The following is a 16,664-nucleotide window of genomic DNA, read 5'->3' as shown; positions in this document are numbered from 1 at the left end:
TGACACAAATGTTGTCATTAAGAGGGTCTTAATTGTGAAAGTGAAAGTGACACGTGAAGGCCAAGTATGGTAACCCATACTTGGAATTTGACCTCTGCATTTAACCCATCCAAGTAAGTGCACACACATTAGGAGCAGAGTAGTGAGTAGTGAACACACACACACTGCAAACGTGGATACACACACCCGGAGCAGCGGGCAGTCTTGAGTGGCGCCCAGGGAGCGATTGGGGTTAGGTGCCTTGCTCAAGGACACCTCAGTCATATTCCTGCCGGTACTGGAATCGAACCAGCAACCTTTGGGTCACCAGTCCAACTCTGTTACCATTAGGCCATGACTGCCCCACAATCGACCATAATTGGTCAATCAGGGCTTTCTGCGGTCTCATATTTCCGTATTTTCGCTGTCGTCGATGGCAACTTTGTATCCGCATAGCTGAAAACCGATGCTACTTTCATGGCGTTCAAGGTAAACTTGTATTTAAAAAAAAGAAAAAGTGAGGCCTTGCTTTTTTTTATTACATGTCCATCTAAAACGTAGATCATGTCATAATCACTGTAGCACATTTTACATAGAAAAACGACGAGAAAGCAGCACTGTGGAATGTGAATTCTATATGAATTGCCCCTTCATTTAGCTATTTTTCTAAGTATAAGTATAATTTCAACTAAATTTTATGTCCATATATTTATTTATTTGGTTAGTATAATGATAATCCATTATATATATATATATATATAATAACTTTCCTACACAGTGACAATGTTTACTGTAAATTAAGACACTGAAAGCGAAATAATATCATTCCTGTTTATTTTGAGGTACTTCCATTTATAGTCACTATATAAATGCAATGTGTTTCAACAAGTGTTTCTTGAGAGTTTGACAAAAACCACAAAACAGTGCCTAGAGCAGAAAGCACTAACTTAAGATACTACATAAATATTGTTAATTATGTTACATTTGTGTTACAGTATCTAATGAAGTATAGAAACAAATCTCTTCAGACCTCAGGCAATATTTGAGAATTCTGTTCTATAATCAGACCACCTTCAACTCTAGTGGTCATTGTTTTAAAAAAGAGAATTAAAATTGAGCCATCCATGTCAGGCAGTAACAAAAAGGCTATATTTGGTACTTAATAGTATACAGTAGCTCAACATGAGATTGAACGGGTTTAGTTTAAGTTGGAAAAATATCAAAAAGCCTGTGCTTCTGTTCAACCTCTGTAAGAAAAAAAAACAACTTTCCCTCACTCAGTGCTGTGAATGCAAACAGTCCTTGACAGATTTGTCTGTGTTTGCAAAGGCAGTGTCTTCTCCATTTGTCTCTTAGGCACTCAACAGCATGCAACGGGTGGACGTCCACCTTAATGGCAGTCTATGAGAGGAACTCTTCACTGTTGCCTGATGAGCAAGGATGAGGAGAATTTTGATGAGAAAAGGAAAGAACTCCTCAGCTTTCCTCTCTCCTCCGGGTCATTCTTGATCTTTATGACGGTCCCTCTTTCCCCTGATTGTCCTGGCTCCCGGAGGACTCTGCATCAGGGGCTGGAGATCCAGAAGCATCTACCTCTACAAGACACAGATATGACAAAACGTACTGCCACAACATTAGATGTGCACATCCCCAGCTACACATTCTTGACAGGGTCCTCATGGTCATGGGAAAGTCTCAGGTTATTTCCGAGATAAAATGGTGCAAAGAATGTGAACTAAGGAAACTGGGTCAAATAGAGACAGATGCGGCTCTTATTTCACCAGGAAAGAGTTGAAAAGTTCCCATACGAATAGGAAACGGTCAAGGAAGCGGTTATTGTTGAGAGGGCAGATAATAAATCTTTGTCAATGGTGACAGCCTCCATTCAAACTCACCAAACCTATTTGTGTTTAATCTGGACGCTGTGACCTTACAGAGTCGTGTCTTGGATAAAGTAAGGGACATTTTGAAAGAAAAGGCCAGTGAAAGTCTTTGGTTCACATCCTCTTTTGTAAACTACACTTGTAATGCGTTCGTGTATCACAGTCTTATCGTATTCACAAAGCAAGTCATTACAGGGGCCATACGGATGCGATGTTGCATAATAAACATGATCGAATAGAGCACTGGCAGTCAAGAGACATTATCGGTTCTTTTATCACAAGAGCAACACCAGTTGTGCAGAATTACTAATACGAATTACTGTCAGAATATATTTTTACAAAGTACTGTTACAAGTTAAGTAAGGTTAGCTTTCATAGCATCACAACCACTTTATAGTTTTCACTTATAATAATTTTCTTGTTTTCATAACATGACACATTTCAGTATAAAACTGTATACATAATCAAATACAGTAGAGTTGTCATTGGTCCCCTTTATTGTAAGACGGATGACAGATTTAAATGGTGAACATTCTATCAAAAAAAAGTTTGAAATGGAGAATTGTGGAGGAGAAGAAAAAGAAGAGGAATAAGGATATAGAGGAGTTGTTGGAGAAGGAGGAAGAGGAGAAGATGACGACAATGAAAAAGGAGAAGGAAAAAGAGGATGAAAAGGAGGAAGAGACTAAGAAGATGACTATGAAAAATGAAGGAGGAGGAGGATGATGATGATGAGGACAACTCTAAAGGAAAAGGAGAAATGTCAGTACAGGTGCTGTCTTGCTTTAAAGCTCTGTGTGTGACGTACCTGCAGGATTCAGGTCCATCTGAGCCATGTCTTTGGTTAGTTCACTGGTCCCTACCACTACTGTCTCTCCTTTAATGTCTGGCACTGCATTCCTGCGACCTGTACGATCACAGTTTATGAACTCTGAATATGAAGCCTCAACATCCATCATCTGCTCACAAACTGCCCTCTCATTACACCTATAAGAAACAAAAGACAGACAAAAAGGTAGAACATTTACGGTCCAGAAAGAAAGACAGCAACCAACAGTTTGAGTAAACAAACAAAAAAAAAACTCTTGAAGAACTCCATTTTAATGAGCTCTGAAAAGAAATCCTCCTGACAGAGAAAAGCTGTGAATCTCTCAGTTCAGTAATGCCCATGACAGAACAGTCCATCTGATGAATTGGAGTAATTATTACTTCAGGGGCTCTATTTCAACGCTAAAGTTAATAGATTCATCCACTGAACTCATTTCATGGCCTAATTATATAAGAGAGCTAAAAGCATTCATCCAACCCTGGACGCATTCGTCATTCTTTTCATGCTTGTTTACACTCCGGGTTTCTTGCGAGTATCAGTGCAAGCTTGCAAATGGAGCTTCATTGGCACGCAAACAAGAGATAAAACCCAAAGCGATCGATTAGACACTTTTTGGAGCTCATCAAACAGCTTTCAGAAGGAGAGTCATGGGTGGGCATTATGCTGAGAGAGGAATCCTTCCGGAGAATGCATCCAAAAACACATTAGCGACAAACTCACTCAGTCAACATGAAATCAAAAAACGACCCCATTTACTTTGAACCACCGCTGCTGATAATGTCTCAAAACTAACACTCACGTTACTTCTTAAGGTGCTACTCAAATATAGTCTTTCATCAAATCACATCAATTCATTTCATTTCTGAAATGTCTTTCCTTTTTTTGGCTGAGATCACCAACCACTTTAGAGACAACTTTTCAAGACCCAATCAATTCATGATGGATAAAATCACATTCCATCCTTCATTTTCATCTGATCGCATTTCCTGTTTCACTCAAAGATGAGTCACATTGGGCTGCAAATACTATTGTTGACTTTATACAATTTATCACTCTAAATGCCACTGAATTTGTACAGCTGGTCTGTCTGAAGAGATGGGACAACAGAAGGAGGAATATTCCAGAGGAATGTGAGAGGGCAAGGGAAACGACAAATACAAATAAATGCGATGCTATGTGTTGGAAGCAGAGGGGGAGGTGTGACGTGTGAGGGAGCAACAGGCAGAGAAAATTACAGGGTATAAATCTTTGTGCTGGTCTTCTCTGCTCATCCCTCATTCTCTTGAAATCACCTCGCTCCATCCCTCCATTTCTCTATTCAACCTTCAACCCTCCTCTTTTTTTCTTTCTTTTTATAGTTCTCTCTTCCTTTCTATTATTCTCAAATGCTACAGTAGTGCAGAGAAAATCAGGGGTGTAGGAACAGTCTGAAAAGTGGGAGGGACTTTAACTTGAAAAGTAATGATTATATCCCAAAATGTGGGGAGCTGAACACATAGATTTCTGCAAAGAGCAAAGGATGCCCGTGTCAGAATGTGCTGCAACAGAACATACGTTAACTTTTGGATACCAATTTTGTGGAACAAAGGGGTCAAAGTTCGGCTGGTTCAGTTCAGTCAGACCCTCCTAGATAACTAAACCACACTATCTATTGATGGTCATTTAAAGTAGCCATGTATTATTTAGCATAAACTTTACTACCCTAAGGAACTCAGCAATGTTCAAGGAAGCTCCACATGGCTATGGTTTACATAATTTAGCATCACAATGAAGAGGATCTGCAGTGTTTTCCTGAACTGTTTGCCACCATATCACAGTCTGCGCACGTTCAACACTGGCCAATGTGTGTTTTAGCAGGCTGAGTCATCTCACATAGCGTCTGCCAGCACCAGCATGACAGTTACCTGATACTCCCAACCTCATTTTCGGCCAGGAGAAGGGTGAGCCAATTTCACTTTCATGCAAACTTTGCTGGCGTGTTCTCCAAATATCAACCTGTTTATGCAGCATCTATAATTACAAGCACTCACATGTCCTAACATAATGCAGGCATATTTTTATTGGTGTGACCCAAGTCAGCAAAGGTAAGCCTGGGGTCAACGGTAGCTGAAGAAGAATTTGGAACAGTGGCCTGCAGAGACCCCGACTCCGCAGTGAAGGGACAAACTAAAGCAAGTGTCGCACGAAGTGCATGAGGCTTTTAAAGAAAATCTTCCCCAACAAAACAAGCTGTGCTCTATTGAAAAGTGCACATAATAATGTCCTTTCACAAAATGTTTAACACCCCAAGTTGATGTCTGACAGTGTAAAATTGCTGTGCTACTAGGATACCAAACTCAATTGCAAAAGTAGGCCTATAGGAAAAATAGTATCAAGGTTTCCACAAAAATATGAAGCAACGTAACTTTTCAACATTGATAAGAAATGTTTTTTAACACCAAATCTGCATTTCTGAAGGATCAAGCGACACAGAAGACTGAAATATTTTAACTTAAGAAACAGTTACTTTAAATTGTAATAATATTACAAGAATGACTGTTTTTACAGTGTTTTTTGTTTAAAAAAAAAGCAGCCTTAATGAGTATAAGAGACTTTTTAAAAACAACCCCAAATGTTTGAATGGTGTACAGGTCCTTCTCAAAAAATTTGCATATTGTGAAAAAGTTCATTGCGGTTTTGAGTAATGAAACAGGCTGGGAGTTTTTAAAAGCCTCAGGAATCTTTTGCAGGTGTCTAGAGTTAATTAGTTGATTCAGATGATTGGGTTAATAGCTCGTTTAGAGACCCTTTTCATTATATGCTAATATTTTGAGATATGAATTTTGGGTTTTCATGAGCTGTATGCCAAAATCATCAGTATTAAAACAATAAAATAGCTGAAATATTTCAGTTGGTGTGCAATGAATTAAAATATATGAAAGTTTAATTTTTATCATTACATTATGGAAAATAATGAACTTTATAATTATCACAATATGCTAATTTTTTGAGAAGGACCTGTATATACATCATTTTTTCATTTAGTTATAATTATTTTTCATAGAATCTATCTGATACAAAGTGCCAATATATAGTGCTCCAGCCAGGAAATCCTTATGTAAAAGTTTCTATATTTAGTGAGTTTATCTGGCAACAGGGGGCTGTTGCTTTGCTTGTCTTAAACGTACAGTGTTCAGTTACTTTCCATTTACTCTCCCAAATTTCATTACAATAAAGTGACACTACGGCTCCCTAAAGGTAATTTGATATATTTTCCCTTGCATGTGACCCAGCTTACTGAACCAAATCTTTTATTTGCAGATGGACAAGAGGGAGGAAACGGGAGTCAACTGTGGCTAGGCAGCGTCAGAGGACAAACGATGCAGGTGTGTGCACAAATCCCTGAATATCACAAAAACACTTTACATACCAATGGGAAAACGGCTCAACTCACCCTTAGCCTGCAGTCCTTGTGGGATCAAGAACGAGAGGCTTACAAAACACCAACTTGAGCACTGACATGTTTATCATTAAATGAGTTCTGCGTTGCCAGCAGGCCTAAACAAATGACAAATTCATGTTTAACCTTTATTTAAATTAAATAAAAAACAACATCATCAACAAGAACAACAACAACAAGAACAACAACAACAAGAACAACAACAACAGAAAAGCAGTGATTGAGAGAGTTACGCTTTCACTCTCACAAGATGTTTGGGTATGTCCAGTGTCTGAAACAGTCTGCACAGCCCACTGGGTACATAAACTCGTTGCTCATTTCCATATTTGGACAAATCATGAGATATTAGGATCATGAGGATGAAAACCAGCCACTCAGTCTGCAAACTATCTTCATTCAAAATTAGAGTCAATCACTCGTCGACAGTGTTGTGCAAGTTACTTCCAAACTGTAATACATTATATATTACTTGTTACTGTTATTTAAAAGTAATTCATTACCTTACAATATTACTGTCTCAGAATTGTAATGCGTTACATTACTCCTGTATTACTTTTGAGTTACTTTCACCAAAATAACTATACAGAAGTAGAACTTAACATTCTAAAATGACTAGGGCTGTAACGATATGCGATATGAAACCGAAATCGCGACACTCAGATCCAAGAACCTGCAGAATGGCGACACACACCTTCCAACTCCCAGCGTTATCCATACCGTCCAGATCCAATGCTACCACATCTTTAAATTACTATTAGTATTATTTGAAGTTAACTTAACATTATAAAATATGTAGACCTACACCACAAAACTAGTTGAGGATAAATTATTTAAAATTTGGGAATTCCACCGTTATGGACATGACATTTGCAGACTTGCAGTCAAAACTTATATAATAATACAAATTCTCAGAAAATGCATTAATACCAAAATATTGAAACGTCTGTTTATCCATAGGCTCCTCCCAGAAAGGAGTCCAGACATTAGAAAAATATCAGTCTAGACATGCGTTTTATATTAAATATTAGGGAAATCGACAGTCATGTGTGACAAAAAAAATCTTTAACTTTTAGGAGGCAACGATTTTTTTGTTGTTGTAATTCTGTGAATTACACTGCGCAAATCTAATGAAGAAGGGTTGGCTCTCCACAGAACATAAAATAGTCCTATTCATTTTATTTTATTTTTCGTGTTAGCATTTATGAGGAAAAAACAATGTTACAGACGTGACAGTTCTCCGTTACGCACGCGACCGCTCTGAAGCGGCACTAAAAGACTGCTTTAAAACTTTCACAGACACCTTACACAGAAGACACGAAGCCTTTCTTTAAAGTGAATTTCGTTTTGTATTAATTGTACAGACCTGAAAATATTGAAATGTCTACTTGTAAACAGAACAATTCAAAACGAAAGAAAACTTCTTGACTTGACTTCATCTTGACTTTATTAATAAACAATCAACATGTCTCCTAGCTTTATTTGACATATCTTAATCATTGCTTTTGCCGGTTCTTTGTGACAGCTTTTAGGTGCTTTATCGGCAGCGCCGCCGCCCTTATATGAACGCGTTTCCACGGCATCAAAAACATGATTGCGTGATGAAAACATGAAAAATACCACATAAACATAGCCTAACTGTTTAGAAAGAAAACACAGAACGAATAGCCTAATGCGCATACGTCCATCTCGCGAATGTAGTCTTCTTCATGCCATCTTCACCATTAGCCACTTTTCCTCTGGCCAGCATGAGCACAGAGGCCGAAATCATACCTCACGGCACTCCTGTAAAAAATAAATCGCTATACAAATATATCAGACGCTGCCATTTAGTCTTTATTTACAGACTTGGACACCACACGCGCCTATTGACTGACCACGAACAGGTAATTTAGCCTACTTGCATCTTTCATTCGTTAATGTCTGGCGGTCTTGCTGTTTTTTTGTTGTTGTTGTTTTACAATTAAAACTAAAAGTCTGTTGTAACGCTAGCCTTACCGAACATGTACCGAGTAAAATATTACTAAAAATTGATTAGTAATGCCTTACACTACTGCGTTACAGCAAAACGTAATATGTTACTGTAATGCATTACTTTTGTAACGCGTTACTTCCGACACTGCTCGTCGACTGACATTAGGAGCACTGCCGACATTTTTCATACTCGGCAACTTCCATGCACAACTACTCCTGAATGTGGACAAGTCCAATTAAAACAGAAATAATTTACATATACAAGTCTTAAAGGTACAGTAGAAAATGCAGCCTGTGTAATTAGACAAGTTCAGAGGGAAAGGGGAAAGTATCAAATAATACTTGAAAGTAACAAATATGTACATTTCACCACTGACAGCAATTCTCTGAAGTTCACTGGTCTTTCAGAAATGACACTTTCCTCACTTAATGAAGCCTCCGTCACATTGCTGGGTTCCAAGAAAACTCCATAAATGGCCCTTCGGCAAAACTATCCGTCTTAATTATCAACATTACGGCTGTGATGGAAAGACCTTCTAGACCACAAATAGCACAATTCACAAACCTCAGGAGGGAATGACACTTCCATGAAAAGCAAAGTGTTCAGACAGAGACTCAGGAATGCACACTCAAAGGGAAATAAAATGACTCGGAGGTTAATGTCATCACACTGGACCACAAGCAAATACATTTTATGGACAAATATGTGCATCTCCCATATTCATGTGGCTTTCAAGTGTAGAAACCAACAGGAATACTTAGTGAGTCTCCAGTGCTCTCTAGTCCATCAAACCGGTCACAGGGTGTGTCAATATATGCCTAAGCAATTACAATTGATGGTTTAAATATTTTTGCTCATAACTGCTTAACTTCGTCCATCAGTCCCTGGCTTGAAAGTACATGCGGCCACTCTCAGAAGACTGTTGTCTTCAATCAGTCAATAAAGAGCCTCTTCTGTGTAGGCCGGAACTGGACAAGGAAGATGGGACCCTTGAGACAAGAAACCCTTACTCCTCAAAAGGCAGGAGATGAACCGTAAATGCAAGAGACTTAGGTCGCATTTACACTGCAGGTCTTAATGCCCAATTCCAATTTGTGAACTATTTCCGATTTTTTTGACGACCAGCTTTTAAAAGTGACCCATATCCGATATCTGCATTTACACTATACACTTAGTGAAATATATATTTTATATATATATATATATATATATATATATATTCCCTCCCATGTGGCACAGATCAGATATGGCCCACGAATGTGCAAGCAGGAAAAAAGCTCATGGATTCCGATATTCTCAGATCGGTTTATGCCTCAATCATAAGTAGAAATAAATTAAATGAATGAATCGGATGCCATGCAAGCAGACAGATCGAATATTCAATAGTCAAATCAAGTTGTAATTCATTGAAAAAGTGACCGTGACGAATGACGAACCAACAGTTCGAACCAACAGACCACAGTGATTACTTACAGCAGCGATCATTGCTACATTTACTCAGCTGATCTGGAAAAGGTCAGGCTGGAAAGGAAGTAAAAACAGCGCGATTTGCAATGGAAGCAGACAAAATGATAATACAAGCTTTTGCTTTCCGCACTATCTTTAAAGTTCAGCAAACATTGGAATTGGGTCAATTGAATCATGTAATGTAAATCTGACCTTCAATCTAGTTCACTCTACACTTGATCTCTTCACAGATCACCTCTGGATTGAAAGGCTGCAAACTAATCTCATTAAACCTGCTGTAACATGAGCACTGTCAATCACAGATGGAAAAGTTTCTTTGTTCTCTGTGTCACCATAATGGTTGAATCATATAACGGCACAGTACAGCAGTGGGAGCCCATTATTGGAGCCATGAATACAGTGTGAATCAGCACACCTCCAAAGCAAATAGGTTTCATTTCTAGTCCCAAATCCTTGCTGCTGTTGACCTAATGAATGGGGGATATTCTGAACAGTGTAACGGGAGCTCTTACTGATATTATCAGCAAAGCCCGAGCGCCCAGCGGAGGATACGAGTCTACTGCTACAATTCTACATGGGGACACTCTGTGCCTCAGAGTAATAAACGTCAAATCTGGTGGTGGCAGCAGTATGCCCTTACAAACAGTGAATTTAATTAATTCAATTTAACATTACCTGAGGGAATAAACCTGCATTAAAAAAAAAAAAATGCAGCTGAATCTGCCAATAACTTCCAACTTAAACTTGATGTCCCCCATGGCTGTGGGAATAAATTAGGGCTGCACAATTTGGGGAAAATGTCATATTGCGATTATTGAGGTAAATATTGCGATTGCGATATAATAAACAAAATGGTTCCAGAAGTCAACTTGTTTGGTTCTAAAGCAAAATGCACACACAGGTTAGAGATAATTCTGAAATGTGTATTTCTCAACTCAAAATAGCAACAACAACAACAACTAAATGATTGATTACACCTATAATGATCAATAAACCATTGATGTCTGGATAAAAATGTCTTATTTCCATTAGACAGACATGCACACTCTGCTGACTGCAAGAATTCAGCCCTTTTAAAAAGGAATTTAAGATGAAGGAGTCTGCTCTGCTGATAATATGCTTAAAGCTCCAGTTTTGGGCAAGAGAACAATGTTTATATAATATCTCCCAAGGAATAAAGTGAGCTTGAAAAATGTCCCATATTCTGTCTTTATCAGGGAAGAGTTTCTGGACACCACGAAGCTGCATCTAATCAAGTTGAATAGACTCCAGCCTGTCTAAAGAGCCAAGCACATTTAGCTGCTCTTGAGATAAGTGCACCAGCTCCAGCACTCCCCTTTTTACTCAATGAGCCACAGCTCAACTGAACGAACACACACTTTGTGTTCACAAGACGTAAGTGACTGCTCAGTCCTAGAAGAGGAAAAAAACACCCTATAGCCATCATTGCACAGGCATTGTTGGTTTTTTTGGCATTATTTCAACAGCAATAAAAAAAACCCACACAATTCAAAGTTTGTCTACTGTCATCCTATGTATCCTTCCTCCTTTTGAAGGGCCTTGCTTTGTGTGTCCACAACTATTTTTTTAAATTATTGAAAATAGCCATTGCCTGAATTTCCATGGTGGTAATATTACTCAGGATCAGGACCGGGCACCTTCTTCCACCGACCAAGCATTTTGTGCTATCATGACTTCTTAAATGCCAACTTTACGGTCCCCAAGCACTTCAGCTGCACTTTCACGGCCTCTTATCAGCATACTGTAACATTTCCCGGCACATGTTCAGCATCTCCAGGAAAAGGTTATGAGACCACCGCAAGGGAACTTTGCTGGTGCATTACACATTCTCACGGCACTTAAAATGTGAGGAGGGATCTTTGATCACATTTTACAAAAAAAGCTCATTACATTCAAATTGTTAAACGCCTCTAAAGCAAAATAATGCTTATGAATGACAGAAGCAATCAAAGCAAACAAACAGCAAAAAGAAAAAGTTAAATATCATATTTTAGCTTAAAAATATAAATATAAAAATATTGTCTGCCAAATACAGGTCCTTCTCAAAAAATTAGCATATTATGATAAAGTTCATTATTTTCCATAATGTAATGATAAAAATTAAACTTTCATATATTTTAGATTCATTGCACACCAACTGAAATATTTCAGGTCTTTTATTGTTTTAATACTGATGATTTTGGCATACAGCTCATGAAACCCAAAATTCCTATCTCAAAAAATGAGCATATCATGAAAAGGGTCTCTAAACGAGCTATTAACCTAATCATCTGAATCAACTAATTAACTCTAAACACCTGCAAAAGATTCCTGAGGCTTTTAAAAACTCCCAGCCTGTTTCATTACTCAACCGCAATCCTGGGTAAGACTGCAGACATGACTGCTGTCCAGAAGGCCATCATTGACACCCTCAAGCAAGAGGGTAAGACACAGAAAGAAATTTCTGAACAAATAGGCTGTTCCCAGAGTGCTGTATCAAGGCACCTCAGTGGGAAGTCTGTGGGAAGGAAAAAGTGTGGCAAAAAACTCTGCACAACGAGAAGAGGTGACCGGACCCTGAGGAAGATTGTGGAGAAGGACCGATTCCAGACCTTGGGGGACCTGCGGAAGCAGTGGACTGCGTCTGGAGGAGAAACATCCAGAGCCACCGTGCACAGGCGTGTGCAGGAAATGGGCTACAGGTGCCGCATTCCCCAGGTCAAGCCTCCTTTGAACCAGAAACAGCAGCAGAAGCGCCTGACCTGGGCTACAAAGAAGCAGCACTGGACTGTTGCTCAGTGGTCTTCTTTGTTTAAGAAACAAATCCATATTATCTCTAGCCTTGGCTACCCTATATAGACCTCCAGGGCCCTATGCTGACTTCCTAAAAGAGTTTGCATACTTTCTCTCAGATCTATTGGTCAATGTCGATAAAGCAATAATTGTTGGAGACTTTAACATACACGTAGATAATACAAATGATGCGTTAGGGACTGCGTTTACAGATTTATTAAACTCCTTTGGGGTCACGCAAAACGTCAGTGGTCCCACTCATCGTCTAAATCATACACTAGATTTAATTTTATCATATGGAACCAATCCAACTGATATAAATATTATACCGCAAAGTGATGATCTCACTGATCATTACATGGTATCTTGCGTAATACGTACTGCTGAAATTTGTCAAGTTGCGCCACGTTATCGACCAGGCAGAACAATCCTTCCAACCACTATAGATAGATTCTCAAATAGCTTACCTGATCTATCTCAGCTGCGCAGTGCACCCAAACAAACAGATGAACTAGAGGAAATGACTAGCAGTTTGAGCACCATGTTCTCTAGTACACTAGATATTGTTGCACCAATTAGACTAAAAAAGGTTAGAGAGAAAACTAAAGCACCATGGTACAACAGTGCTACGCATGCAATCAAGAGAGAAACTCGTAACTTAGAGCGTAAATGGAAACAAACTAATTTAGAGGTCTTTAGAATCGCGTGGAAAGATAGTATGTCACGTTATAAAAAGGCTCTAAAAGCAGCCAGGGCTGAGCATCTCCGCAAACTAATAGAAAATAACCAAAATAATCCAAGGTTTTTATTCAACACCGTGGCTAGACTAACAAATAAACAAACATCACCAGAGCAAAATATTCCGTTACAATATAGTAGTAATGATTTTATGAATTACTTCAATGAGAAAATAGAAAGCATCCGAAACACAATTGTGAATATACATTCCTCTATGATGTCTTATGATTCAGCCTCAATTATGGCCCCTCTAGAACAACTACACCGCTTTACAACTATAGGACAGGAAGAGAGAAATAAACTTATCATTGCATCTAAACCAACAACATGTTTATTAGATCCAATACCCACTAAACTACTGAAAGAAGTGTTACCTGTAGTGGAAGAGCCTCTTCTTAATATTATTAACTCGTCTTTATCTTTAGGTCATGTTCCAAAAATATCCAAGCTGGCAGTAATACCACCTCTCATTAAGAAACCGCAATTAGATCCAAATAACTTAGCAAATTACAGACCCATCTCAAATCTTCCATTTATGTCTAAAATACTAGAAAAAGTTGTGTCCGCTCAATTGTGCTCTTTCTTGCAAGAAAATGATATCTATGAAAAATTCCAGTCGGGATTCAGACCGCATCATAGCACAGAAACTGCGCTAGTTAAAATAACAAATGATTTACTTTTAGCTTCTGACCAAGGCTGTATCTCAATACTAGTTCTACTCGATCTTAGCGCTGCGTTCGACACTATCGATCATAAAATACTCTTGGATCGACTACAAAACTACACTGGTGTTCAGGGACAGGCATTAAGCTGGTTTAGATCGTACTTATCAGACCGTTACCATTTTGTCTGTTTAAATGGGGAAAAATCAAAGATAACGCCAGTAGACTATGGAGTGCCGCAAGGATCGGTGTTAGGCCCTCTGCTATTCTCAATATACATGCTGCCACTTGGTAATATTATAAGAAACATGGAATTAATTTCCACTGTTATGCTGATGACACTCAATTATATATCTCATCACGACCAGATGAAAACACTAACTTATCTAAATTGACAGAGTGTCTAAATGATATAAAATGCTGGATGACGTGTAATTTCCTGCTATTAAATTCAGATAAAACGGAGGTACTACTTATTGGTCCAAAAAACTACCCACAAAATCCCTTACAATACAACTTTAATTTAGAAGGATGTCCTGTTACTTTATCCACTACAGTAAAAGACCTGGGTGTTATACTAGACCGCAACTTGACTTTCGAAAATCATATTTCATATATTACAAGAACAGCCTTTTTCCACCTTAGAAACATTGCTAAGCTACGTAACATGCTATCTGTTTCTGATGCAGAAAAGCTAGTTCATGCATTCATGACATCGAGAATAGATTACTGTAATGCTTTATTAGCTGGTTGTCCTGCATCCTCAATAAACAAGGTAGAGTTAGTGCAAAATGCAGCCGCTAGAGTTCTTACTAGATCAAGAAAATATGATCATATAACACCTATTTTATCATCTCTACACTGGTTACCTATTAAGTTACGTATCAATTACAAAGTATTCCTACTGACCTATAAAGCCCTAAATGGTTTAGCTCCTGTGTATTTAACAGACCTTCTATCGCCATACAATCCATCGCGCTCTTTAAGATCACTAAATTCGAGGCTTCTGGTCATTCCTAGGATATCTAAGTCCACTAAAGGAGGGAGGGCGTTCTCGCATTTAGCTCCTAAACTCTGGAATAGCCTTCCTGATATTGTCCGAGACTCAGACTCGCTGTCCCAGTTTAAAACTAGATTAAAGACGCATCTCTTTAACCAAGCATTCACTTAATGCTTAACCTTTAATACTACTGCTGAATCAGTTCGAATGCATTAACATTATGAACATCAGCTATGATAATTATTTCCCATCTGCCTTTCTGCTGTTACCTTTCTGAGGTAAATAGCGTTCGTCAGCTCCAGTTTGTATCCAGCCTCTCACGGAGACTTTAGATGCCCCAACGCCTGTGAAGAGACGACTCAAAGCCGGCGATATGTTATGCCATAAATTAATACATGATTAACTAACTGTATTTTTCTATGTACATTTCCGAAATGCACTTTCTGTAAAGCTGCTTTGAGACAATGTGTATTGTGAAAAGTGCTATACAAATAAATTTGAATTGAATTGGTCCAAAGTACTTTTTTCGGATGAAAGCAAATTTTGCATGTCATTCGGAAATCAGCCAGAGTCTGGAGGAAGACTGGGGAGAAGGAAATGCCTGAAGTCCAGTGTCCAGTACCCACAGTCAGTGATGGTCTGGGGTTCCATGTCAGCTGCTGGTGTTGGTCCACTGTGTTTTATCAAGGGCAGGGTCAATGCAGCTAGCTATCAGGAGATTTTGGAGCACTTCATGCTTCCATCTGCTGAAAAGCTTTATGGAGATGAAGATTTCATTTTTCAGCATGACCTGGCACCTGCTCACAGTGCCAAAACCACTGGTAAATGGTTTACTGACCATGGTATACTGTGCTCAATTGGCCTGCCAACTCTCCTGACCTGAACCCCATTGAGAATCTGTGGGATATTGTGAAGAGAAAGTTGAGAGACGCAAGACCCAACACTCTGGATGAGCTTAAGGCCGCTATCGAAGCATCCTGGGCCTCCATAACACCTCAGCAGTGCCACAGGCTGATTGCCTCCATGCCACGCCGCATTGAAGCAGTCATTTCTGCAAAAGGATTCCCGACCAAGTATTGAGTGCATAACTGTACATAATTATTTGAACGTTGACTTTTTTTGTATTAAAAACACTTATTTTATTGGTCGATGAAATATGCTAATTTTTTGAGATAGGAATTTTGGGTTTTCATGAGCTGTATGCCAAAATCATCAGTATTAAAACAATAAAAGACCTGAAATATTTCAGTTGGTGTGCAATGCATCTAAAATATATGAAAGTTTAATTTTTATCATTACATTATGGAAAATAATTAACTTTATCATAATATGCTAATTTTTTGAGAAGGACCTGTATGCTCTCAAATAAGATACTCATAAAAATGACACACTGTGATTCTAATACAATTAGGAAAAATGTCATGTATAGTTTCAGTTTAGCCAAAGTCCCTTTAAGACAAGTCATTTCACTCGGCAGCCATCTTTGAAACTCCTCTCGAGCATACAAGTGCAGCTCCTATCTCTTTTCAAAAATGAAATTTAATTCACATTCGATTTAATCACCAATGAAATCTGACAACATTTCTAAACGCTCGAATCGTGACAATTCTATTTTATTTTACAAGCTGTACCAAGCTAATGCGTCTCAGAACACTGACTGTTTCTATAGAACATTTTTTTAAACTGTTCTTTGCTGTAGCAAAATCTAAAGTTAAGAGGAAAAAAATTTAATGTATACATCATGGCAAGTACCCATTTAATGCAAATATAAGAGATATATGAGTCTTCTTTAAATTCTGTTTGCATATATCAGATGTCTAAATTCCTATAAGTGCCTATTTAATGCCAAACGCTGACAGATTGCATGTAAATCAAGACAGCTCTTAAATGTGTAATGGGCAT

General features: G+C 38.4%; 1 protein-coding gene across 2 annotated transcripts in view; it reads right to left on the bottom strand.

Annotated features, from left to right (window-relative positions):
• Positions 1-796: 796 nt before the first annotated feature.
• Positions 797-16,664, bottom strand: part of pkig (protein kinase (cAMP-dependent, catalytic) inhibitor gamma) — a 43,146-nt gene continuing 27,278 nt past the window's right edge. For both annotated transcript variants that reach the window (XM_077218846.1, XM_077218844.1), the window contains exons 2-3: positions 2,671-2,849; positions 797-1,574 (exon numbers count right to left, since the gene is read on the bottom strand). In XM_077218846.1, coding sequence (XP_077074961.1) covers positions 1,492-1,574; positions 2,671-2,821 — 234 coding nt within the window. In that variant the 5' untranslated portion in view covers positions 2,822-2,849 and the 3' untranslated portion in view covers positions 797-1,491. The remainder of the gene's footprint in view (positions 1,575-2,670; positions 2,850-16,664) is intronic.

Source organism: Siphateles boraxobius, unplaced genomic scaffold (assembly GCF_051911475.1).
Source record: "Siphateles boraxobius isolate OS27281-9 unplaced genomic scaffold, OSU_SipBor_1 77, whole genome shotgun sequence".
Taxonomy (NCBI): domain Eukaryota; kingdom Metazoa; phylum Chordata; class Actinopteri; order Cypriniformes; family Leuciscidae; genus Siphateles; species Siphateles boraxobius.
This window is presented reverse-complemented; position numbering and strand designations above follow the sequence as displayed.